At 37.6% G+C, this 27,184-nt stretch overlaps 1 protein-coding gene across 1 annotated transcript in view; it reads right to left on the bottom strand.

Moving 5' to 3' along the window:
* Positions 1 to 2,092: 2,092 nt before the first annotated feature.
* Positions 2,093 to 27,184, bottom strand: part of PEX1 (peroxisomal biogenesis factor 1) — a 42,521-nt gene continuing 17,429 nt past the window's right edge. Inside the window, exons 11-24 of the mRNA XM_070728240.1 lie at positions 27,067 to 27,163; positions 26,121 to 26,291; positions 24,947 to 25,101; positions 24,511 to 24,700; positions 23,498 to 23,664; positions 22,353 to 22,487; positions 19,716 to 19,780; positions 18,924 to 19,066; positions 15,281 to 15,384; positions 14,486 to 14,662; positions 12,179 to 12,409; positions 8,896 to 9,093; positions 5,396 to 5,526; positions 2,093 to 2,443 (exon numbers count right to left, since the gene is read on the bottom strand). Coding sequence (XP_070584341.1) covers positions 2,362 to 2,443; positions 5,396 to 5,526; positions 8,896 to 9,093; positions 12,179 to 12,409; positions 14,486 to 14,662; positions 15,281 to 15,384; positions 18,924 to 19,066; positions 19,716 to 19,780; positions 22,353 to 22,487; positions 23,498 to 23,664; positions 24,511 to 24,700; positions 24,947 to 25,101; positions 26,121 to 26,291; positions 27,067 to 27,163 — 2,046 coding nt within the window. The 3' untranslated portion in view covers positions 2,093 to 2,361. The remainder of the gene's footprint in view (positions 2,444 to 5,395; positions 5,527 to 8,895; positions 9,094 to 12,178; positions 12,410 to 14,485; positions 14,663 to 15,280; positions 15,385 to 18,923; positions 19,067 to 19,715; positions 19,781 to 22,352; positions 22,488 to 23,497; positions 23,665 to 24,510; positions 24,701 to 24,946; positions 25,102 to 26,120; positions 26,292 to 27,066; positions 27,164 to 27,184) is intronic.

Below are 27,184 nucleotides of genomic sequence, written 5' to 3'. Positions count from 1 at the left end.
GAAGACTGAGTCAACCTTGAGCCGGTGATGAGATTTGAACCGCTGACCTTCAGATCTATAGTCAGCTTCAGTGGCCTGCAGTACAGCACTCTACCTGCTGCGCCACCCCGGCTCATTATGCACCAAATACTGGAAGTTCATTTTCCAACATGCACATGCCCCCTGGGCAGCTCCTCTTCCAGGTTGCATCGGCACTCAGTGCCGAAAAAGTTTGCCATCACTGAATTCGCTATAAGGAATAGTTTTATTTTTTTACTTGTAACTTTAAAAGAGTGAAAGTTTAGCATGTTAGTTTATACTTGGCGTAATGAAGGTTGGAAGTCATTTTATTGAATTTGTTGTCTTCTCTCTACTTTTATTCTTGTCTTTTTTTCTGCACCTTCTGAACTTTTTTCTTCTAGTTTGTCTTAGCTTTTACTAACGTTTATTAAACACTTCAATTAACAACAAAAAATCTTGATTACAAATTTAGACAGCTGCTAGCCATAAATGCAAACATATGTAATTGTAACAATTGAATTATATCAATGGATTCTTTACATTAATCAGAATTTGAAGGCAACAATGTAAATTTGAGTGTCTGTAAGTGTTAAAAACAAATTTTTGAGGAAAATTAATTGATAGCAATAGAAAGGTTATTCACGGTCAGTTGGATAGGTTAACTGAGTAGAGCATAGGACATTAGATCAGTGAAAGGACAAGATAGCATGTCAACATCTACTGAAATAAATACTGAGAAACTGAATTTAGGGTTTGTCCTATCACATGAGCAGTGTGTGAGATACAGGGATTTAACCATGGAATGCTGACCTGCTGGTTACATCAGATACAGATGCTGTTGTGCATAAATAATTGGCTCCATGCTTGAAATAAGACACTGACTCAAATTTACATCCTGTGGAGGTTCAGTGTCACAAGTAATGCTGATACCACTAACATCCTTTGGAAGATTTGTCCAAAAGCTAAATATAGCTTGTTTACATTTTGATGAGGATTTATTGCAATATAAAAGCAAAAACATTTAATTATACTATCTAGAAATCTGGAATTGGTAGTAGAAAATTACTAAGCATTGTTGTTTCAACCAAATGAAACTAGATAAATCATCTTCAGTCTTCGGAGAGGGGCGGCATACAAATCCAAATAATAAATTAAATAAATAAATTTACTTTGTAAATCATCTACTGCATTTACTTTGTGGCAGCCAGCTTTTTCATACAGAAATATTCAAATACTTTCCTGTTTTCTAGAGCCTTACTACTACTAATCTGCTACAGTCAATTAAAAAAACCCCCTATAAACTCTTTGTTTGAAGGTGATCTTTAAATTTTAATAAATCACAACCTTGTGTGGAGACATAGGAACCATGCAATTGAGCCCATGAGGGGCCCCCTGCTGTTTTTGAAATTTCTGATAATGTTTTGATATTTTAAAATCTTATGTAATTTTAAACATTTTAATTTTTAAATTAATTTTAACATTTTAATGTTAACGTACGTTGTATATGTATTGATTACATTATATACCACCCAGGGCCCCTATCTGAGGGAGATTTTTTTTCCATGGAGCTCATTTGTATCTGTATTTTCATGTATCATTATAATATCAGTTTGATATTATACTTCACTTTGATTTATTCCGATTTGTTTTCCTTAGATTTTCTTCTCCAGTTAATCTGAGCTACCAACAAGGTGTAACTACTTTCATCCAAAGAGGCTGATATTTTCAATATACTGTATATCAATTATTGCCTGATGGGCAGTATTACATTTCTTTTCAATTTAAAAATAAAATTGTCAGTAAAATCTGCTGGATGCCTCACTCTTAGTTGAGTCAGTTTTTCATCAGATATTGGAACATGAAGACTTCCATAAAGCATAATGAGTTAATTTAGAAAGCTATTGCCTAGATTATTTTTTAAAATATGGATAAATAATTAGACTTTCAATTACACTTTTGTTTAATTGCAATAAGTCGATTCAAAGCAGACTGACAGTCTTTAAATTGCTTAATTTTATTTCTGAAAGAGCAAGAGAAAGACTAAGCCAAGAATATCAATCTCCTCAAGAAAAAACCGAATACAACGTAAAGATAATTATCTCAAAAGGTTTTAATATAGTTTTCAGTAAAACAAAGTTCCTGAAAATTAAAATGATGCAAAATAATCATGAAGTAATTAATACTCAAATGTTCTTGTCATATTAACAGTAACATAAACTACTGATAGATAAAATTTAACAAGTAAACAAATGTTCTTTGCAATATTAACAGTAACATAAAATGTCCATAGATTTAAGTCAACAAATAAACACTTTGCTAGAAAATTCTTAGTAAACATGATTACCACTTCTTTAACAGAAGTTAAGCTAATGTTACTTTTTGTCCTGGTTTGAAAATTGCTCCACTGGATTCTTTTCTCTTTGGATTTTGAAAATTTTCATAACTTGAAAAAGAACGGAAAGAAAAGAAAGAAAACAGGAGCACATTAGTACCAAGCAAATGTAGTATGAGGTAAATATTCAGATTAAACCCACCCAAGAACATTTTTAATTAATTGGTTTAGCATATTTTTTTTAAAGTCAAGAAATGTTTCTACTTTTTTGTCCCATCCCCTGTTGAGAAAACCAGAATATATTAAGTATATTTTATTACAGTTCATATTAAAACTATAAATTAATAAACATTAACATAATAATCAAATAAAGGGGCTGATATTTTAAAAACTAGAATACTATACAAATGCTCCCCAACCTATGATTTGAAATTCTGGCAGATTTCTGTAAGACTAACTGTGACCCAGACTCAAAGTTCTGATGGCCTCTTTATCCACATTGTCATATTTGGGGTACTTGGCAACCGGCCCACCTTTGAGGAGTATCTTATGATAATGATACAACTATCTGTCATTGTTAAATAGCAATTGTGAATGAAGAGGACCAAAGCCCTAGTCACAAGAATAATAAAAGCAGGGTCTGGGTCCATTGGTTTTGCTCATCATCCCAGCTTGAAAGAGGATTCAAAAGAGTCCAGAAGACAACAAGCTGCCTATGTGAAACCATTAATATTTAAGAGAATATCTGAGTAGTGTTTGCCTCTCATAGGAGTTCTGAGCTTATGCTGAATGTCAATCAGAATATTCCAGCATTCAGAGTAGGTTCTAAGCAACAGAACTTGCTGATTAATAAGGCACAACTGTTAGGTAACAATATGAAGAATGAGAGTTACAGCTGAATAATAATCTGCTGGGGTTTTTTTTAATGAATGTAAAGAACTAGTAAGGTGATGTTGGATGGTGAGCAAAACTTAATTTTAAGATTAATTTTAACCCTGGGAACGAAGAAAGAAATACAAACCAGCTCTGCCTTAATTCTCCTTGGCTTTCAAGACTATGTTTCTATAATCTACATCAGTGTTTCCCAACCTTAGCAACTTGAAGATATTTGGACTTCAACTCCCAGAATTCCCCAGCCAGCAAATGCTGGCTGGGGAATTCTGGGAGTTGAAGTCCAGATATCTTCAAGTTGCCAAGGTTAGGAAACACTGATCTACATCAATAAAGAACAGAGCATTTCCTGTGGAGACTGTTCCCTGAGCTGGTGTACTTCAAAGGGCTGACAATACAGTACAGGGAGATAATCAGAAAGCTTTCTTCTTGCTTAATGGATTTTCCAGGAACTCGGTATGATTGAAATCCTTGCACAGCAGACAGTATATGGTCAGTGGTATGGAATGTCTTAATGGAGTAGCTAGATACTTGATCACTGATTTGGAGATGGTGCAATTTAATTTCCGGTCAAAGGATTCTGACATACAAAGGGACTGATGTGTGTGTGTGTATCCATATATATATCTTTGTATGTAATAAAGGATCATTAATATCCTACATTAAGATATAGCTTATCAGTCAAGAAACAGAAGTGCAGCACAACTGACGATCCTCCAATTCTATGAACAGCTTCTATCATATCTAATCCTAAAGTACCCACTAATGCCCTGGAAAGCAAAACCAACAGATTTAAACAAAACATAAGACTGGAGAAAAAAAAGCAGCAGCATAGAAGAAACTGGAAAAAAGCAATTTTTGAGACAGATTACTGAATAGTTAGTTGGTGAAGCAGCAAAATGAAGAAATTTATTATTATTTTATTTATTCATTCATTCATTCATTCATTCATTCATTCATTCATTCATTATATTTGTATGCCGCCCCTCTCCAAAGACTTGTTGTTTCTAGTTATTGGTTGTCTGGGAAGTTTTCAAATGAAAGGAAGTGGTGATACAATTATTAGTACTGGTTAGAGGAACATAAGACTATTAGGGGCAAATACTGGAAGTACCCACTGGAATGGTGTGGGAATGCACATGTGCACGCTACCACATCATCCTTTTGGCACACAAACCAAAAAAGGTTTGTCATCGCCGTCCTAAGCAAAACAGATGAAAGAAAACTCCCAAGTGCAAAAAGAAAGAATGCAGTTTGTGGAATATAGCCTAAGATGACTGAAGATACAGATCGTCTTAATGATAAATGTTAAGAAAAAAACATTCTTCATAGTTCTGGTACTCTGAGAGTAAAAGAGAACACAGTGGGAACATCTTTTCAATGTGCACATAGGAGAAACTGATAGGAAGGTTGCTCCCTTGCCTAGATCTTTTGAAATGTTCTAATCAAACCTTGCACAAAACACAAAATCTTTATTATAATAAATAGGGATCATAGGGAAATTAAGCTGTGCCATCATATGATCAATTTAAAGGATGGAAATCTGTGCAAGAGTGTCTGCCTGTTCTTGCATATAATGTGTATGACTGTATATACATATATTCTGTTAATTTTAAGATCCTTAAATATGTTTCTTAGCTTTTGAAATAGACTAAATTAACTATTTTTCCAGAATTTTTGTGAGCAACATTAAAACAGAATGCAGTGGTACCTCTACCTAAGAATGACTTATGAACTTTTCTAGATAAGAACCAGGTGTTCAAGATTTTTTTGCCTCTTCTGAAGAACCATTTTCCACTTACAAACCCAAGCCTCCGAAACTGTAATCAGAAAAGGCAGGGAGAAGCCTCCATGGGGCCTCTCTAGAAATCTCCTGGGACGAAACAGGGCCGGAAAAGGCAGGGAGAAGCTTCTGTGGGCTTCTCTAGGAATCTCCTGGGAGGAAACGGGGCTGGAAAAGGTGGGGAGAAGCCTCCGTGGGCCTCTCTAGGAATCTCCTGGGAGGAAACAGGGCCTCCACCCTCTCTGTGGTTTCCCAAATCGCACACATTATTTGCTTTTACATTGATTCCTATGGGAAAAATTGCTTCTTCTTTTCTACTTAAGAACATGGTCATGGAATGAATGAAGTTCATAAGCAGAGGTACCACTGTATATTCCTCAGATACTTACAGTTCAGCAAACTTTTTCCAGTCTTCTTGACTAATGGAAGGTTTTGTACTTTCAAGAGCAGCCATTAAATGAACCTGAGAAATATTTAAAGTTCTCTTGATTACTGATGACGTGCAGGCAGCACCTTCCTCCTGGAAAATGAACGAAAGTAAAACATTTTAACATATTAAAAATGTAACATTAAACATATTTAAAATAACTACATTTTTAATCTTCTGACAATGACAGCTGAGCATGAAGATTCTACCAAACATGGTTTTAAGACAATGGTATATTTTCCAAATCTTGCAATCAAATCCAGATTTGTAGCAAGCTCCTAAACATTTTATCCTGAACTACCATTATGATAAGTAAAAAAATGACACCGAATGCTCTTGTAGTGATTCAGTAGCACTACAATCAAGGCAACTGCCGCCTTATAATTTCCTTCTTCTTTTAACATTATCTAAGACAGTGATGGCGAACCTATGACACGGGTGCCACGCAAAGCCATGTCTGAGGGCACGCAAGGCGTTGCCCTATGTTAGCTCCATTGCACATGTGTGTGCTGGTCAGCTGATTTTTGGGCTTCTTTTCTATGATTTTAGCTTTCCCCGGGCTTCAGGTAATCCTTCTATTTATTTATTTATTTATTAAATTTGTAAGCCGCCCCTCTCCGTAGACTCGGGGCGGCTCACAACAGTAATGGAAATACAATATATAATACAAATCTAACAAAAACTAAAAACCCATAATTTTAAAAACATGCACACAACATACCATACATAAACAGTATAGGCCTGGGGAAGTTATCTCAGTTCCCCCATGCCTGACGACAGAGGTGGGTTTTAAGGAGCTTACGAAAGGCGAGGAGGGTGGGGGCAACTCTGATATCTGGGGGGAGTTGGTTCCAGAGTGTCGGGGCCACCACAGAGAAGGCTCTTCCCCTGGGTCCCGCCAAATGACATTAGTCGACGGGACCTGGAGAAGGCCAACTCTGTGGGACCTAACTGGTCGCTGGGATTCATGCGGCAGAAGGTGGTCCCGGAGATATTCTGGTCTGATGCCATGAAGGGCTTTATAGGTCATAACCAACACTTTCAATTGTGACCGGAAACTGATCGGCAACCAATGCAGACTGCGGAGTGTTGGGGATGGTGAAAACGGCTCAATGGCCTGCTGGAAGTCTAGAGGCTTCAGTGAGGCCTGTGCACATGTGGTGTGTGTGTGTGCGGCTGTGTGCATGCGCGGGGACACATTGCGGAGGTTGGGCACATGCACAGGGGGAGGGTATTGCATTATGGGTGTGGGAACACATGTGCATGCTATCATGTGCGTGCATACCCTTTTGGCACCCGAACCAAAAAAGGTTCACCATCACCGATCTAAGAAGTGCCCAGCCTTTAAAAAATTATTTTTCAATAATTAGCACCATTTCACTGATGGAATCTCTCCCATTTTCAGTGAGTACTTGAAAGATATAGATAATTATACTTGAATTTTATAGTTACAGAAAATAAATAACATTCCTCTTTAACTGTGGAGAAGAGCATGTTAGTTATATTTAGGAGGTTGACTAGGAATTGAAAATACACCCTAAACGAACCAGTCTCATCATTACACAAAGCATCTATCTTTTGAAGATATTCAGAGGCAAATGGTATTCCAATTGGTAGTTGAATCTTACTTTAATAAAACAATCTGGTTGGATATTTTTGAAAGGAAGTGGGAAGTGTGTAATTTGTTCTTTGTCAGAGGCTGAAAAATATATTGGATCATTAGCCCAGATAATGGTTAAATGTTAAAAAATAATCAATGGATAGTTGTTCTTTGAATATCCGTGTACTTTTGTCATCTTAGCTCTTATACTGAGAACCAATTTGCCCACAGATGGACAACACGGGCTAAAGTAAAGTTGTAAGGCCAGGTGAAATGGGCAGCTGAAATAGGATAACCCAATACTCCCTTTGAACATTTCTGAGAATTCTATAACATGATGGCCTGATGTGACAGGATAGTTGTTGACAAACCACACAGCTATGAAGTAAGTCCTGTTCAATAGCCAGCTTGCCTATCTTTTTAAATTAGGGTTGCCAAACTCTAGCTGAATAGCAACCTATGGGATAATATATGCTTGTGATACATTTGTACATGTATATGTAATATGTATATACATCTGCCAAGAACTATCATTATCTCCCTTCCCCAAAAGCAGGGTGAGCAAAAACAAAATACTAATTAAAATTTAAAAGTAATTCTTGAATCAATGATGATTCTCTGTGACCTCATAAACAGTCCATGTTATTTCCTAGGCAACAATAAACTAAAATGGAATACAGTGGTACCTCTACTTATGAACTTAATTTGTTCCGTGACCAGGTTCTTAAGTAGAAAAGTTTGTAAGAAAAAGCAATTTTTCCTATAGGAATCAATGTAAAAACAAATAATGTGTGTGATTGGGGAAACTGCAGGGAGGGTGGAGGCCCTGTTTCCTTCCAGGAGATTTCCTAGAGAGGCCCCATGGAGGGTTCTCACCACCTTTTGCGGCCCTGTTTCTTCCCAGGAGATTCCTAGAGAGGCTGCACAGAGGCTTCTCCCTGCCTTTTCTGGCCCTGTTTCCTCCCAGGAGATTCCTAGAGAGGCCCCACGGAGGCTTCTCCTTGCCTTTTCTGGTTACATTTTCGGAGGCTCGGGTTTGTAAGTGGAAGATGGTTCTTGAGAAGAGGCAAAAAAATCTTGAACACCCGGTTCTTATCTAGAAAAGTTCGTAAGTAGGGGCTTTCTTAGGTAGAGGTACCACTGTAATTGTGAAGTTCCCAGTAACCAATTCAGTTGTTAATCAGATACAATCTTTCATATTTTAAATATTTTTAAACTGTAATTTAGATTTGTTGTAAATTGTTTCACTTTGTTGTGAGCCGCCCCGAGTCTGCGGAGAGGGGCGGCATACAAATCTAAATAATAAATAAATAATAAAATAAATAAATATTTGTGTCAGCTAGATGATGTCAATTAATTATAAATATTATTTTTCTCTCCTCGTTGTGATACCATCATTACAAATGCACACATATTCCTTTTCTTCATTTCAGTACAGACAAAAAAGGGAAGGAAGATGGATTGAGATAGAATACAGAAAGATGTTGTACAGGGAAAGAAAAAGTAGAGAAGAAAAACAAAGCTACAAATAATTTGATCCAGAAGGAAAGAAAAAAGAAAGAAAGAAAGCCACATTTACCAAAAGACAGACAATTCCTCCTCTCTCACTTCAAAGATATTTCAATTTTGCAACTTTTCTATTCTTACACCTTTTAATTCCTATTGGGTCAATACATTACGCTGATTTGAATCTTAATAAATGCTCAGTCATAAATGCCTGTTTTAATATCTGAATTAAAATAACATGGATGTTGTTAAAACATTAGTTTAGGCTATGATTTTGCTGTAATTGCGGAAACTAAGTTAGCAACACCATATCTAAAAATATTTATCTCAGAAGAAAATTATAGTTTTCCCCATACCCCATTTATGCTTTTGTAGTTAGCTTTGATGGCACTGATTTCTGCCCTGACTTGTTCTATTTGTTCTTGATTACATTCTTGGAAACCTTCCTGTAAAGTGGTTCTTAAGGTTGGAGGCTGAGAAGATACTAAATCTTTCAGAGTTATGCTGGTTAGTTCATGGTTTATGGAGTTTGATCCTGAAAAACACTGAGAACTCTATGGAGAGAAGAAACATAAAGACAGTTAACCATGTCATTTAAGTTATTAATATCTCAACAAAAGTTTTGCCATAATGAACATTCCATTAGATAAGATTTAGGAAATGTTTTATCCAACTACTCATTTTAAAGCAAAATAATTAAAACATGAATATGTGCTTTATATTTAAATTACTTTGCGGGAAATGGTTAAGCAAAAAATGTAAATCTTGAATGTTCTAGTGCCTGAATACAGTGATCCCTCGAGTTTCGCGTCCTCGAGCATCGCGAAAGGGCTATATCGCGAGTTTTCAACCCGGAAGTAAACTCCACCATCTGTGCATGCGTGCCCTTCCCCGCCGGGCAGAGGCTTCCCTGGGTCTTCCCCCTCTTGCCCCGGTAAGACCCCAGCGGCGGCGCGAGCAACGGCGTGGGCTGGCGGGCGGCACGCGCGCGGGAAACCCCAGCTCCGCTTCCCAGCTGGGAAGCGGAGCTGGCAACAGCGTGGGCGGGCGGGCAGCGCACGCGAGCTTGGGGACACCCCACCTCCGCTTCCCAGCTGGGAAGCGGAGCTAGGGTGTCCCCACCGCGTGCGCGTTGCTGGGGAAAGCACGCGCGCTTGGGGACACCCCACCTCCGCTTCCCAGCTGGGAAGCGGAGCTAGGGTGTCCCCACGCGCGCGCGCGTTGCTGGGGAAAGCGCGCGCGCTTGGGGACACCCCACCTCCGCTTCCCAGCTGGGAAGCGGAGCTGGGGTGTCCCCAAGCGCGCGCGCACCCCAGGCGCGAGCAACGGGGTGGGCGGGCGAAGGGCGGGCGGCAGTGGAAGTAAAAACACCATCTGCGCATGCGCAGATGGTGTTTTTACTTCCGCACCGCTACTTCGCTAAAAATCGATCATCGCGTGGGGTCCTGGAACGGAACCCTCGCGATGATCGAGGGATCACTGTATTCTATTTTCCAAAACATTCCATTCTTTTCCCAAAATGTACTAATCTGACCATTCTGAATTAGGCTTGTCTCATTCCAGAATGAGTCTTCTAGAACAGTGTTTCCCAACCTCGGCAGCTTGAAGATATTTGGACTTCAACTCCCAGAATTCCCCAGCCAGCAAATGCTGGCTTGGGAATTCTGGGAATTGAAGTCCAGATATCTTCAAGTTGCCAAGGTTGGAAAACACTGTTCTAGAAGACGTTTGCAATTTTTTGATATGGTTTGGCACTAGAATACTAAAGACCACCTCCTATTGCTGAAAAGTAATAAAAGAAAAGACCCAGGATCACCTGAATTTGCAAATTGCAGGATAGGAAACAGAGGAACATTCTGAAATTAGATAATTTGGGCATATTCAGAAATATCACAGAGTGGATTAGGACAAAAAGAATAGAAAAACCAGAGAAAGAAAAGAAGGGACAACTAATTTTCTTAATTTCTCACCACTTTGCCCAAAAGGTAAAGCAGTTGCTTTTGATTAAACTTACATTTATTTCTTCCAGGAAAAGAAATAAAAGGGTTGGATAGAACTATAGGTGAAACTTGAAAAATGACATAGCTCCCCGAACATAGACTGTAGAAGTCTATCACATATATTACGTTTCACCTTTTAAAGTTGCATTACTGAAATAAATGAACTTTTGCACGATATTCTAATTTTTCGAGTGTCACCTGTATGTGATGGCTAGAAAAAGATTGTTCAAGATTTTAAATTTACTTAAAAGTCTATAACAAAATTTATATGTATTATTACTATCTGTGCATTTAAAGGTGTTGATATTATTAATGGGGATCATGATGTCACATTGTCTACTAGTTTGGAATAAACTTGTATCACATGCATAGTGGTATCCACAATTTTATCATAGTTTTTGTACAGAGTTTTCTTTTTCTCTTTTTAATTGTATAGCACAAATAACTAGGGAAAGATCAATCCTAATTTTATTTCAGGCCAATCTTTCTGGCTCTGTGATCGGACGGTGGGCTGGGGCGTGGGGAAGGATGGTTTGGTGTGCATGTCCACCACTTGTGCAAATGCAGCTCCACATCCTCTTCTGCTGCTTCTGCGGCCCAGTTCCCAGCAAGCCACAGCCTGGGGGCCCCCCTCAGGAAGCAGGTCATACAGCTCAAGGGAAGTTAATGATTGTTCCAAGCCTCCTTCTCCATCTCTGGTAGAATCTTCTGATCCACTACTTTGGTTTAAGAAAACCATTGAAGATAGACTAAGATCACTATCTGAGCTGGAACCTACCTCCTGAGGAGAAAATAAATAAAATTAGACTCTCCTAGAATATATAATCTCTCTAAGAAATGATTGTCTACTCCCTCCCTTCTAGGCTTTGGACTAGGTGATAACATATTCTTTCTCTCCCTCTCCATCTATCTATCTACCTACCGACCTACTTACCTACCTTCCTATCTACCCACTCACCCTATCCATCCATCCATCCATCCATCCATCCCATTTATATAGCCACTCATACGATACCAAACTCAAGCAAATGTTTTTCTCTTTTAATTGTATAGCACAAATAACTAGGGAAAGATCAATCCTAATTTTATTTCAGGCCAATCTTTCTGGCTCTGTGATCGGACGGTGGGCTGGGGCGTGGGGAAGGATGGTTTGGTGTGCATGTCCACCACTTGTGCAAATGCAGCTCCACATCCTCTTCTGCTGCTTCTGCGGCCCAGTTCCCAGCAAGCCACAGCCTGGGGGCCCCCTGTTGTATTTGATATAATGTATGTTCTGTATCTGAATCACTGTTCTATCATTTTTCAAACAACCATTTGGGGAAACAGATTCAATGCAGAGATTTCTTTTTAAAAAGGAAATAGAAGCTGAAGAGTGGAAGTGCAAATACAAAAAGATCTACTGATGCAACTTTTTTGTCCCATCAATACAGAGTATTGAGTGGATTATAAAATTATTTGAACGAGTACCAATCCAGAGAAGCAAACTCAAATTTCCTTCTGCTTATTTTATACACATGGAATTATTTTTATTTTACCACTCCCAACAAGAAACCTTAATTTTATTGGGCTAAATTAAATGACCCTTCCAAATCAATTGTATGACTTTTAAATCACATGGGAAACAAGCAATTACATTTACCATTTCTGAAGCAGTTCCATTGCCAAGTTCAGATTCATAGGAACTGCCAAAGTAAAGGCGGTAGATGTTAGATCTTGGATCCTCAGGAAGCAGGTCATACAGCTCAAGGGAAGTTAATGATTGTTCCAAGCCTCCTTCTCCATCTCTGGTAGAATCTTCTGATCCACTACTTTGGTTTAAGAAAACCATTGAAGATAGACTAAGATCACTATCTGAGCTGGAACCTACCTCCTGAGGAGAAAATAAATAAAATTAGACTCTCCTAGAATATATAATCTCTCTAAGAAATGATTGTCTACTCCCTCCCTTCTAGGCTTTGGACTAGGTGATAACATATTCTTTCTCTCCCTCTCCATCTATCTATCTACCTACCGACCTACTTACCTACCTTCCTATCTACCCACTCACCCTATCCATCCATCCATCCATCCATCCATCCCATTTATATAGCCACTCATACGATACCAAACTCAAGCAAATGTTTCCCAATCAATAATTAAATCAACATCAATAATAAAACATAACAACCATATGACTACTATAAAAATTAAACACAGACGCCTGTGTTTGATGTTAAAAATCCCATACACACCTTTGCTGGTATGTTGTATTATTGCTGCTTCAGTTTCAATTGCTAGTTCTACTTTAATAACCTTACAAATTGCCTTCAGAATCTTATTATCAAATCAAACATAAAAGGTATATCAAACAGAAATATCTTAATTAGCATGAGCTAGGTTTTAATTAGAAACAATTTAAATGTTCAGCACTTATTGATTTTATGTAAAAACCTTTGCAGCCATTGTGAGAAAACACCTGCTCTTGGATTGAAATATTTTCCATAAATTTAGAAAAATGAAAACATACTGCTCAAAAAAAATAAAAGGAACACTCAAATAACACATCCTAGATCTGAATGAATGAAATATTCTCATTGAATATTTCATTTGCACAACTACTCCATTTGCATAACAGCATGTGAAATTGACTGTCAATCAGTGTTGCTCCCTAAGTGGATAGTTTGATTTCACAGAAGTTTGATTTACATGAAATTATATTCTGTTTTTTAAGTGCTCCCTTTACTCTTTTTGAGCAATGGATAAACATTTATGAGTTCATTTATAACAAGTAGGCAGAGTAAAGATAATTGGTGACCTTCCCATCTTGACTATTGCAATACGCTCTACATGGGGCTGCCCTTGAAGAACATCGGGAAGCTCCAGTTGGTGCAAAATGTAGTGGCCTGCATAATTCTGTGCACCAGTATGCATATGTATCATCTCTTCTGCAGAAGTGTCAATTTGTTTCTGGATGCAATTCAAGGCACTGGTTGTCACCTCTAAAGCCCATCAAAGCCAGGAGGCAGGGAATACTGTGGATCCCTTCCCCGAGGGAGATACACCTGGTGGGACCCAGAAGAAGGGCCTTCTCCTGGTGGTTCCATCTCTGGAACATCATTCCCCAGAGATTAGTATGGACCTTCCAGAAGGCGCTGAAGACCTGGTTATACCAGAGCAGGATAGAGCCCATTAAATGGCTTGTGTGGTCTGCTATTGCTAGGGCGGGGTGTTTATGATTTTTATTATTTATTTATTTGATTCTTTTTATTACTTTTATTGCTTTAAATGTGGATTTATATTCTGTAAGCCTCCTTGAGTCACCATGGCTGAATAGGCGGCTATAGAAATTCAATAAATAAAAAAAATCCCATTGTTAAATAAAACTAAGAAACAGAAATACATATCAGTGAAAAAACATTATATTCAACATATATGTAATCAGCAGTATATACCATACAGTGACCCAAACTCCAAAATTCCATTTACCATCTTGATTGTTTTAATCTCCTTGTGGTCAATACTTAATGTGGTCAACTCCAGAAAAGAGGGAAAATATATCTCGATCAGAGAATAAAAATCACATTGCATTGTCATTGAAATGTTTTATATTTTGCTGCAGTATGATAAATTCTACAAATCTACAGCAAGCATACTCATATTTTCAGTGGCTTAAGTGATGGAACAATATTCAATACCAAAATAGGTAGGGGAGAAGCTTTTAAATGATTGGAATTTCCATAGAAATATGTGTAAAATTTACAATACTCACTTCAATTTCATAACTTTTACAGTGGAAGGAAGTTAAAGTAATATTTTGGGAATATTAAGAATGCAAAATATTTGCTTAAGTAAGATATTTTAAATGCTCTGGCTACTAGCTATCAGATTTTCCCAACCATTGACTTATTTTAGCAATGATCAACTAAAGGCTAACAATTTTTTTTTAAAAAAAATTCAATATACTTACATGTGGCAAAGTTGAGTTCAAGTTAGCATGCACTGCTTCTAATTGGGCATTGTATAATAAAGCTTTTAAATCTGCCCCAGTGAAATGCTCAGTTTTTGCTGCCAAATATTGAAAATCCACATCATGCACCAAAGGGAGAGAATGACTCAGAGCTTTTAAAATCTCATATCGGGATGCCTTTAGAAAATTAGAAGAAACTATGTTATTAAAAGGAATGGATTCTTATTCTTAGAAACTCTTGTCAACTAGGAAAAGGGACTCTGTTGAAATGAAAATAGTATACAGAAAGATACAGGAAATAAATTCCGTAGGGTAAAAACATTTCCATTATTTTTTCCCCTCAATTGAAAGCTTACCTAGATCTAAATAAGAATAATTTATCTTTAACTTAAAATTCTGACATTCTGTCATGTTTACATTGTGAATGAAATTAGAAGTTTCAGTTAAAATATTTAATGCTAGATAGTTTCCAAGGCTTAATTTCTGAACGCTATTTAAAACTATGAGTGTCTACGAAGCCTGAGCCAAGGGAAGCAGCTTCTGCATAGAGTTATAATGACCTGGCTGGCTGTTTGACATCTGAGATGGTAATACAATCAGTAGACTTGGAGGTCAAGTTATGTAATAACTGTTCTAACGTCATGCTTACAACAGGTTAAGAAAAGAACATGCTATCACTGATTTCATGCAATACCAGTGACTGTCAGGAAATATGTCAGAATGAGCCCTTTTATTTTACAGAGGAAAACAAGTTTTCCCTAATGTAACTTCTGGAATAATATTTTATTTCTTTACCTGGTCAGGAGGTGGAAAATATAGACATTTATCCAATCGTCCGGGTCTCAAAAGAGCAGGGTCAATCAAATCAGGACGACTGGTGGCTGCTAGTATATAAACCCCTAAAATCAAATTAAGGATATCTGTTACTAAAAATCTGCCCATCATCTTTGTGAAAGTACCAGACATGAGAATGTAATAGTTACTGGGGTTTTTAAAAACTTATTTTGCTACTTTATTTAATTATATATTTTAATTGTTATATTTGATTTCTGATATGCCATACTCTCACACTCTGCCTATTTTGTGTGAACAATTTGATCATGGCTATTCCTCTGAAAGCTGATCAAATTAACCAGATTCTTATAATGATTTATTTCGCCATCCTACAGTCCCATCATCCAAATCAATGGTGGCTAAGATTGCTTTGAATCTATGCATTAGGTTTCATCTCTCAATTCCCAAATTGAATAGTAATAATTGCCAGTTACTTTAGAATAATTAGAATTAGAATTCTTTATTGTCCAAGAGTGATTAGACACACAAGGAATTTGTCTCCAGTGCATAAGTTCTCAGTGTACATACAACAATAGTGATAGATCATATAAGGCTGAGAAATAGGGACATATATTTTTTACCAATATAATGCCATTCTATGCTTTTTTCCCAATTCAAGGCAGCTCTTGGAAATTGCAAAACCTTAGCATAACTACAAGAGATTGGAAAACCTTTATTTTTATTGATTTAAATTTATTAAATACTGTAAATCTATTTACAGTGTTCCCTCGATTTTCGTGGGGTATGCGTTCTGAGACCGCCCGCGAAAGTCGAATTTCCGCGAAGTAGAGATGCGGAAGTAAATACACCATTTTTGGCTATGGACAGTATCACAAACCATCCCTTAACACTTTAAACCCCTAAATTACCATTTCCCATTCCCTTAACAACCATTTACTCACCATTATTACTGGTACTCACCATTGAATAACACACTTATTGATCCTGATATTTATAAACATAATTATTTATTAACTATTATTATTATTTGTTATTTATTTACAAAAATTATTAGTTTGGCAATAATGTATGATGTCATCAGGCGGGAAAAACCGTGGTATAGGGAAAAAAACCGTGAAGTATTTTTTAATTAATATTTTTTGAAAAACCGTGGTATAGGCTATTCGCGAAGTTCCAACCCACGAAAATCAAGGGAACACTGTACTGTGTTTCTATCTACAGTATAACTCATTTCAGCAAACCCCACATCCAAGCTTAATGAATCTCTACCTGACAGGCCTGATTTCACCTTTTTAGATTTAAAAAAATAAATCTCTCAGGAAACTCTTGGAATTACAATAGCCCACAAACTCACATTCACACTCAGAGAGGAACTTACAAAGTTCAAAGACAGAACACAGATGGAAGACGGCACAACATAATATAGAGAATCAGTTGTAACAATTGTAAATCAGTTCTACGTTGGGCAGACAGGATGATAGTTAAAAACCAGAGTCTACGAATACTAGCTGGCTGTCAAATGACATGACTTAAAGTCCTTGATCACCAATCACACCATCAACAAACACAATACCAGTTTGATAGGAATGAAGCTGAAATGATTGGCCACGCCAAAACCTGTCAGGCATTCAAGGATACCGAAGCATGGCAGTCTACCAATGGATCCATCAACAAAAACATTGACTTAAAACAAGACTAATAAGGAAGTGGACTACCTAAATTGCTAATCTCTGGGACCGCCTTCTGACGCACGAATCCCAGCGACCGATTAGGTCTCACAGAGTTGGCCTTCTCCGGGTCCCGTCAACGAAACAATGTCGCCTGGCGGGACCCAGCGGAAGAGCCTTCTGGAATCAGCTCCCGCGGAGATTAGGACTGCCCCCACCCTTCTTGCCTTTCGCAAACTTTTGAAAACTCATCTATGTCGCTAGGCATGGAGGAATTGATATATCCTTAGCTGTCTTGACTTTATGTATGGTGTGTTTTGGGTTGTATACAAATCTAATAAATTATTATTATTAAATTAATTATTAAATTATTAATCAACAACAGATCTGACTGCCGCTTCAGCAGTTGAATTTCACGCCTCACAGCAAGTAGTCAGAAGTCACAAGACCAGAATCAGTTTTGTGATTCAACCAGTCCTGTGATTCAATCAGACTTGTGATTCAACTGTTCACAAGACCAACTGACCACCCAGGACCTATATAAACGAACAAGACACTTCATTCAAAATCCTGCTGAAAATGTTACCTAGCAGATACACTAAACCTATGGATGAAAGCTGCAGTTATGCTATTTAAAGACCATATGCACAGTAAGGATGGAAACTCACAATCTCAGTTGTCAATCATTTGAACTGCTCCTTTGATTACGAGATATATGTTCTTCCTTTATGTGCTTCTCAGAAGGTTGCAAACACTTTGTTAAACAAATAGTTCCCTCAACACTGTCAAACTGTTTACGAAGTCTGCACTACTATTGCTACTAGTTTTTCTCATCATTTCTATCACCCATCTCCTCCCTCTTATGACAGCATGACCGTAACTTGTCACTTGTATACTTAAGATTTTTTATTAATATTGTTTCTTCATTGCTAATGACAATCATTAAGTGTTGTACCTCATAATTCTTGACAAACCTATATTTTCTTTTATGTACACTGAGAGCATATGCACCAAAGACAAATTCCTTGTGTGTCCAATTACACTTGGCCAATAAAGAATTCTATTCTACTCTACTCTACTCTATTTTATTTATTTATTTATTTATTTATTTATTTATTTATTTATTTATTGATTGATTGATTGATTGATTGATTGGATTTGTATGCCACCCCTCTCCAAAGACTCGGGGTGGCTAACAGGAATAATAAAACAGCATATAATTAATAATCCAATACTAAATACCATTATTATAAAAACCAAACATACATACAGACAGACATACCATGCATAAAATTGTAAAGGCCTAGGGGGAAAGAGTATCTCAATTCTCCCATGCCTTGCGGCAGAGGTGGGTTTTAAGTAGCTTACGAAAGGCAAGGAGGATGGGGGCAATTCTAATTTCTGGGGGGAGTTGGTTCCAGAGGGCCGGGGCTGCCACAGAGAAGGCTCTTCCCCTGGGTCCCACCAAGCTAATCTTTGGGGGAAAGATCAAAAGCAACATGAGAAAATATTATTTTACTGAAAGAGTAGTATATCCTTGGAACAAACTTCCAGCAGACATGGTAGATAAATCCACAGTAACTGAATTTAAACATGCCTGGGATAAACACATATCCATCCTAAGATAAAATACAGAAAATAGTATAAGGGCAGACTAGATGGACCAGGAGGTCTTTTTCTGCCGTCAGACTTCTATGTTTTTATGTTTCTATGTTTCTATGTTTCAAGCGGCATTGTTTAGTTGATGGGACCCGGAGAAGACCCACTCTGTGGGACCTAACTGGTCGCTGGGATTCGTGCAGCAGAAGGCGGTCCCTGAGATTATTTTATTTTATCATGGTTTCTAGAAATCACCTAATGCACCTTCAAATTACCATTTCAGGCTTTTTAACAATGAAATGTTATTGTTTTAATTTACTATTTTTTGCTTTACTTTGCTTTTATGATTCGTTTTTGGACAGTGCATGCACACATACCTTTTAAGCCTTCTACACCATCTAACTGAGTCAGCAGTTGATTAACAACTCGGTCAGTTACACCAGTGTTATCATGACCTCTTCGAGGAGCAAGGGAATCAAATTCATCAAAGAAAAGAATGCATGGCTTGGCAGCTTGAGCTCTGCAATATAAATACACTTCAGACTGAAGAAACAAAATATGACCTATCAAAAGTGAAAATGTAAGATGAGCAAATCCTGATACAGGTTATCCTCGGCTTAGAACCGCAATTGACACCAACATTTCCATCGCTAAGTGAAACAGTGGTTAAGTGAGTTTTGCCCCGTTTTACAATCTTTTCTAAGTGAGTCACTAATTAATTTAGTAAGATGGTTGCAAAGTGAATTTGGCTCCCTATTGACTTTGCTTATCCGAAGATTGTAAAAGATGATCGTACAATCTCAGGACACTATAACTATTATAAAAATATTGCCAAATGCCAAACCTCTGAATTTTGTTCATGTGACCATGCGGGTACTGTAGTGGTTGTAAGTGTGAAAAATGGTCATAAGTCATTTTTCCCCCAGTGATGTATCTCAGAGCATCACTAAATAAATGATTGAAGATTAGCTATATTGCATCTCTTTTATAACCCTCTGATCTTCAGAGAGGGGCGGCATACAAATCTAATAAATTGCATTGAATTGAATTGAATTGAATCCAGGCTCTATATGGCAATATGCATAACCTCTTAGCAAATTCAGTGACAATTTTTTTGCAATAATAATAAAAATAGACTTGGGAAACAACAACGTATTACTGGACTCAACCTGGTGAATAGATCACGAACAGCCTGTTCACTTGCTCCAATGTATTTGTTGAGCAGTTCTGGTCCCTGCAAAAATCAAAACGATAAATGTTCCCAAAAGCCAAATTCTTTAATACAAGTGAAAAACAATTGCAATAGTAAGTGATTTTAAAAATATAGTGATTTAAAATATTTGCAGCACACTTTTAAATGTATATTGTTTTAAAATCTTTCTATTTCATTTTTCTACTACAACATTCAAATGATCAAGGATTCATACTTCTCAAAGATGATGAAAGAGGAATAGACAAGAATAAGGATTCTTTTGAACCATAAATATAATATAATAATGCAATATTTTTAAATTTTGAATTACTGGGATAAGTTAAAATTACTGAGAAAAACTAATACACAAAAGATAAATTATATAGAACCATGTTATACAATTAAGTAATAAATCTATATTGAAATAGATGTAACTCTTAATATTGTGCTGAATTTTTCAGGCATGATTACAGAAAATTGCCTGTATAATTTCCTTGCATTAATTGACCGATGATTATGGAGCATCACATCACTGTCAACTCCAAGAAACCACATGATATTGTACGTGACAATATGTCCATAATTTCCCCCCGAGCTATTTAAATGATATACCATCACCACGTAATTGAATCCATGAGATTAGCTGCTGGTCATTCTCTTCTTCTTTTTCCTTTCCCAGCATTAGAGCCTGTTTCAGAAAGCTAAGTCTTTGAAAGGTAGGACAATTTGAGCTTAGACATTTGTGCTTTTAGCGAGAATTCTGGGTTTAAATCTGTCCCTAGATCCATTAGTTTGTTTTATTGACTGTCCTCTGTATTGTTTGAAGTCTTCTCTAACACTAAAGTACAAGAGTATTAAGACTCTTCCAACCCTTATTCTTCAAATCAAGTTTTCAGTTCCAGTGTCATAAAACTTCCATCACTCTGATCTTTGTAAGTATAGACACATCCCAGCATTTAAATTTCTTTTTCAAAACCCTCATGGTTAGTTTGCATAAAGAAATACCAGACCTGGATAGCTGGAATTGGACATTAAGTTATGAGGTCACTGCCATACCCCATAGAAATCTTACTTATAATTATGTGGACCGTGTACATAGGTTTACTTCTCTTCTGTCACGTTCTCATCATGGTTGCTCTAGTAACTTCTAGCTTGTGACCAATTTCTGATTGCTTGATCCTTTCTTGTTGATAGCTGATTCTAAAAGGCAGAAGCTATCCACCACTTTGATATTTTGATTACCAATTTTAAGGCTGGTTGCAGCTGTTGTCCTTAGTTTGATCTTCTTTATATTTCATTTCAGTTTCTTTCTTTTTTACTCTGTATCTACTCAAAAGGTTGATACAATCATGTGTCCTTTTTTGCCAGTAATTTTCGCGAAACGCTATACCACGGTTTTTCAAAAAATAATAATTAAAAAATACTCCACGGTTTTTTTTTCTATACCACGGTTTTTCCCATCCGATGATGTCATACGTCATCACCAAGAGTCACTTCTCTCTCCCTTTCTCTTCCTTTTTCTCTATCCTTTCTACCTCTTACTCTTTCTTTCTCTCCCTTCTTCATTCAATTTTCTCTCCCTCCCTTTCTCTCTCTTTCCTTTCTCTCCCTCCCTCCCTGTGCCTGCCCTGCACCACCCAACAGGGACGGACAGCCCCCGATCGTCGGTTCGTCGCCCCCCCCCCACAGAGGGAGATCGGGCTGCGAGGGCAGTGGATCCGCGTCCCCAGCCACCGGCTTGGATTCCCCTCCCGGCGGCATTGGGCTGCCCTGCATCGCTCACGCGCTCGACTGCAGTGGTTGCTTTGGCGGGGAAGGAGGAGTTTGGGGAGAAGATGAAGGCAGCGGGCAGCAGCTGAGGCGAAGCGAGGCGAAGGCGGCGAGGAGCGGCAAATAACAGAGCAGCTCGCGCCCGGTGGGGTCTCTTCTCCCCAGCCAAAGGAGGAATGGCTTGTGTGTGTAACACCAGCCACTGGAGAGAGATCGGGCTGGTGGGGGCGGCGAATCCACCTCCCCAGCCACCGGAGAGAGATCGGGCTGGTGGGGGCGGCGAATCCACCTCCCCAGCCGGGCAGCGGCCAGCCGAGCGAACGGGAGAGCGGCGAGAGAACGAGCGGCCAGCCGAGCGAACGGCCGAACGGCGAGAGAACGAGCGGCCGGCAGGGTGGGCGGGCGAGCGGCGAGCGGGTGCTGGGGGGGCGGGGGCAGCCGACATTCAAAGCAATCTGTCGGCTTCCGCACTTTCGTCGCTCCCCGCCTCCACCATCTGCGCATGCGCGGCCATGGAAAAAGGGCGCGCATGCGCAGATGGTGTTTTTACTTCCGCACCACTATACCACGGATAATCGATTTTCGCGGGAGGTCTTGGAACGTAACCCCCGCGAAAATCGAGGGATCACTGTACCTAGTTTGACATGATTGCAATTAAAGGTCTTTAATTGTATTTATGTACCTTAATTGTATACATCGATAGTTGCAAAACAGATTAAAAACTGCAACTTGCCTATTTTAAAAAGGCTTTAGTCACCTTGAAAACACTATATATATTTTACTTGGAAACCAATCAATTACACCTTAGCACTTTCAGGAATTACATTAACATTCAATTTATTACCTTGATGCTGATAAAGTTCATTCCACTCTCTTGCGCAACTACACCTGCTAATAAAGTTTTTCCTGTTCCTGGAGCCCCATATAGTAAGATTCCTGTTCTTTGCCGTATGGGTAGATTAGCAAATAATTCCGGATACTGGAAATGGAACATATCAGAAATATTACCTGCTTTTAAAAGTATAAAAACTCTGTCTAATACTCATTTGACTCTTGTTGCTTTGTTTCCATGCTTGCTAGAGTATTTGCTAGAATTAGAATAACAATTCTGGGGGAAATGAAGCTTCTTTTAAAAAACTAGAACTTTTCTTTAATTATATTTCTTTCAAGTGTAATAAACATGTTTTTGCTTTCGACTGATGATATTTTTTTTGCATTTACTTTAATGTGAGTTAATATGTATTATAATTATGTGTATTATAATAATGCCAATACATATTAAACACAATAATTATCAATTGCTTTATACAATATTGATTGATTGATTGATTTGATCTGATTCGTATGCCGCCCCTCTCCGAGGACTCGGAGCGGCTTCCAACAAACAATACAGACTACAAATCCAATATTAAAACAGCACATATTAAGAAACCCTTATTAAAAACAATAATACAACTCAACAAACTATGCATAAAACGGGACAGACGGGGGAATCAATTTCCCCATGCCTGGCGACATAGGTGGGTTTTTAAGAGTTTTACATACAGACGCCCTTTTTAGGTTATGAATGTTGTTTCTTTAATTAGAACAGTGCTTCTCAAATAGGGGGGCAGGGCCCTGTGTAGGGCATGGAGGAATGTTAGCGGGGGCACGTGTGACCTCAAGGAATATGTGTTGTCTCTCTCAATTGATTCCCCTAACCGAAAACCAGCTCCACTAAGTTCTGTGCGACTTACTCCCAGGTAATTGGGTAGTGCACCCTTCCCCAGCCAATAGTTTGCTTGTAAGTAAAATAATAAATATTAACACTAAAATTCCATTGGGGCCCAGATTGGAGACTTGGGGGGAGGGGGGGTTAAATGTTTGCTTCTTTTTAGGGAAGGAGGACGTAGCAGAAAACAATTGAGAAGCACTAAGCTAGAACATTTCAGAAATTTCAGAATGATAAAGGAATTGTCTCGGATCTCAAAAACACACACATAAAAATACCTTTGCAGGTAACTGGATCGTATCTTTAAGTATTTGTTGCATTTCTTTAAGACCACCAATTTTGTCCCAGCCCAAATTCTGAGGTTTATGGAGGTTAATATTTCTCAAAGAAATAGGAGTGAAACCTTGTATAACATTTTGGAAATCTAAAGTTGACAGAACCAAGTCTGTGAAAACAGAGAAGAACATGTATTATTACATTGTAATACCAAGCAAAGTATTCCTGAGTATCTTATACAATGGAGGCTTTAACGGTGGGGAGAATGGGTGCCCACGCTTGTGCGTAAAGTTCTATTTGTGTGAGTGGTAGGTGAGCACACCTGCCACTTGCACAAATGATCACACAGCTCATACAGAACCATCCCGTCTACCCCTGCCAGTTTACCATGCCAGAAAAGTTTGCTGATCTTAACAGATTGCCGATCTAAACAGTTGCAACAAATTTGGGCAGAGACATATTGCTTCAATTCCACCTGAATATGGACAGCCTTGACTGAGCTGTCGGGCACAGGATAGAGCTGTGAACAGGATACCAATGCTAGGACTTCCCTTCAACCGCTCTTACATTTGAGGCTATGTCAGAACAAAGTCAACAGTTTCTTTTATTAGGATTCAGACAACTCTTTTTATTTTGGATGGTTAATATTGTACAAAATTTAAGAACACCTTCCTTACCGTACAATTTATCTACAAGTTGTGAACAACTGTAGTTGTTATGTCACTACTTCAGCACTTAAGGCAAAGAATATCATAGTTCCATTTGTGAAAGGTTCCAATACCTTTGTATATATTCATTCAATAAACATATGAATGCCATCTTACATTATTTTAATTCTTAAACTTGTCAAGAAAACTGCAGGGACCTGTCCAGATAGTCTCCAAAAATTACATATGACCAAATAGAAGAATAAAAACCTCCCTTGCATTTTATTTTCTATATTTAATGGCTTTGTATTACAAAATCCTTCAAACATCTTAACATGTATTAGGATAAAATCACAGCTCACATATACCTTCTTTTTTACAAGTTCCCCTCCTAAGAATGCATGAATGAATGGCACGATCAATTAACACTGTAAAATCTCTAGCTATAAATCCTTCTGTTTCCTTTGCAATTTGATGGAGATCAAGATTACAGAATCTCTGTAAACCGAAGTCAAATTTGTTTTTTATTATGGATTCAAGTATTTCATATCTTTGCCCCTGAAAAAAAAACACAGCAATTTTAGCACAGAAATTCCTGAAAGCTTCAATTTTACTTTTTTGCCAGCTACAAAAAAAATAAATAACATCGACTTTAAACAAAGGTTAAAGGGCTAAATTTGGAAGCTGATAAAATTCAGGTCTAAACATTCCATATATTATATTTCAAACTTCAAGCAAAATTAGTCAGAATAATATTCCATGGTTTTAAATAACTTCCAAATGAAGTTAAATTATGATACTTACTTGAGTTGGAACTTGAATATGTTGGAAACACTGAAATACATGAATTCCTTGAGTAGAAATGATGGAAGAATGTAGGGACTGCTCAGACAGACTTGTGGCAATATATGTAACCAAACTGTGCATAGAAGTAACTTCTTTTATCATTTCTTTCAAAACTAGAATTTTAAAAAAAGTTCAACATTTATGCATTCAAAGATTAACGTAGAATTTAAATGACACTTAAATTTTACACAAGAACTTCTTAAAGTCCAGTTTGTTCCATAATAAAACGTCTGGCTTTGAAACTATGTATCCTGTTTACTTCCAGTGGGCATTCATCCTATATACCTACAACTCCTACAGTATTTTAATTTTGCACCACAAAAAAAATGCTGATACATTCTGTGCATTTATTATGTTGTCAAATATGGATGTAAAGTATAGCATATCAATCATAGTAGCCTCAACTTAGTACTATAATGGAGCCGGTTGCATTCTATTATGGATAAAAATCAGGATGGCCGTTAAACAAAGCACCCATGTGATTATCTTGCTCACCATCTTAGCTCTCTCAGGTTTGGTTGCTAAACAATCATGTAGGTCAGTAAACAGATAGAGGAAAAGAGCTGTCTGTCAAAAAAGAAGGGAATTCCTCTAAAGGACTGGAGAAATGAGGCTTGGATTCTAAAGATTCAAGCTTCCTTTCACTGGCCAAAGACATTCTGATTATGAGAAAAAAAGAATGATCTCTTCCTTACACTTGGGATTATAATGTAATAATATGTCTCCATGTATTAATTTTTGACTTCCTAATCCTCATCTTTGTGTATCCAGATACAAACACATTATTAACACTGCTCATCCATCTCAATATATAAGGGAGCTAAATTATAATTTCCTTAATCACTTATTGACTCATCCCCATTATCCAAAGGGATCATTCCTGAAGTAGGGATAATTTCTGCTTCAGAAAGATTGGATTTCCTGGGAAGGGATCATCATAAGAGATCATTCTGAAAAGGAGGGGAAGGGAGCAATCAATGAACATAGTTCCAGAAGTCGCTTATTTCCTAAAAGAATAAGCAACACATTTTGATTTAACCAAGGAAGACATTTAGAATCAGATAGAAAAATGCAAATGTACTTGAATATTCTTAACGGAACAGTTAAAACCCCGACCCCACAAGGTATTTACCATGAGCAAGACAAGTGCTCTGGACTGCTTTAGGGCTGTTTTCATATTCTGGAGCAAGGGGAACACCCATTATGTGATCAAGATCATCTAACAGAATGATTGACGGCTGTTTCCATGCTGCCTCGAGGAAAGCTTCTTCCAGCTTCTTCTGTATGCTTTCTAATCTTTTTCCTGGAACATTACGTATTGTCAGTGATAGAAAAAAAAATAAACCATTTTCAAAATCTGATATAATTATCAATGTCCTGTATCTTATGTAACTTTGTTTCAGTTCTGTTTATATCCACAAGTTTTAACAATACAGTGCTCCCTCGATTTCCGCAGGGGATGCGTTCCGAGACCGCCCGCAAAAGTCGAATTTCCACGAAGTAGAGATGCGGAAGTAAATACACATTTTTGTCTATGGACAGTATCACAAGCCTTCCCTTAACACTTTAAACCCCTAAATTACCATTTCCCATTCCCTTAACAACCATTTACTCACCTTTATTACTGGTACTCACCATTGAATAAGACACTTAGTGATCCTGATATTTATAAACATAATTATTTATAAACAATAATTATTTTTTTGTTATTTATTTGCAAAAATTATTAGTTTGGCGATGACACATGATGTCATCGGGTAGGGAAAACCGTGGTATAGGAAAAAAACCACGAAGTATTTTTTTAATTAATATTTTTTGAAAAACCGTGGTATAGGCTATTTGCGAAGTTCGAACCTGCGAAAATCGAGGGAACACTGTACTCACTTACCAATACCCACCCAATTATATTAAGGCAAATATAAACCATTAAACCATCATTTGGACAAGAGATCTGAACTCTGGTTAAAGTCATATGGTTTTATATAGTTAATTCTTAAGAACTGTTAGGTTGAACAAATGCTGGAGGTCTATACTATGCATAGAGCAAATGATAGAGAAAAGGCAAAGACAAACATTACCTCTTAAAGCTTTACAATCAATCACTTCTAAGTGAGTATCATGTTTATCAAATGCTTCTTTACAAATGGCCTTTGCTAACGTTGATTTGCCACTTCCCTGTAAAAGAAAATTAGATTG

This window comes from Erythrolamprus reginae, chromosome Z, assembly GCF_031021105.1.
Source record: "Erythrolamprus reginae isolate rEryReg1 chromosome Z, rEryReg1.hap1, whole genome shotgun sequence".
NCBI lineage: Eukaryota > Metazoa > Chordata > Lepidosauria > Squamata > Dipsadidae > Erythrolamprus > Erythrolamprus reginae.
This window is presented reverse-complemented; position numbering and strand designations above follow the sequence as displayed.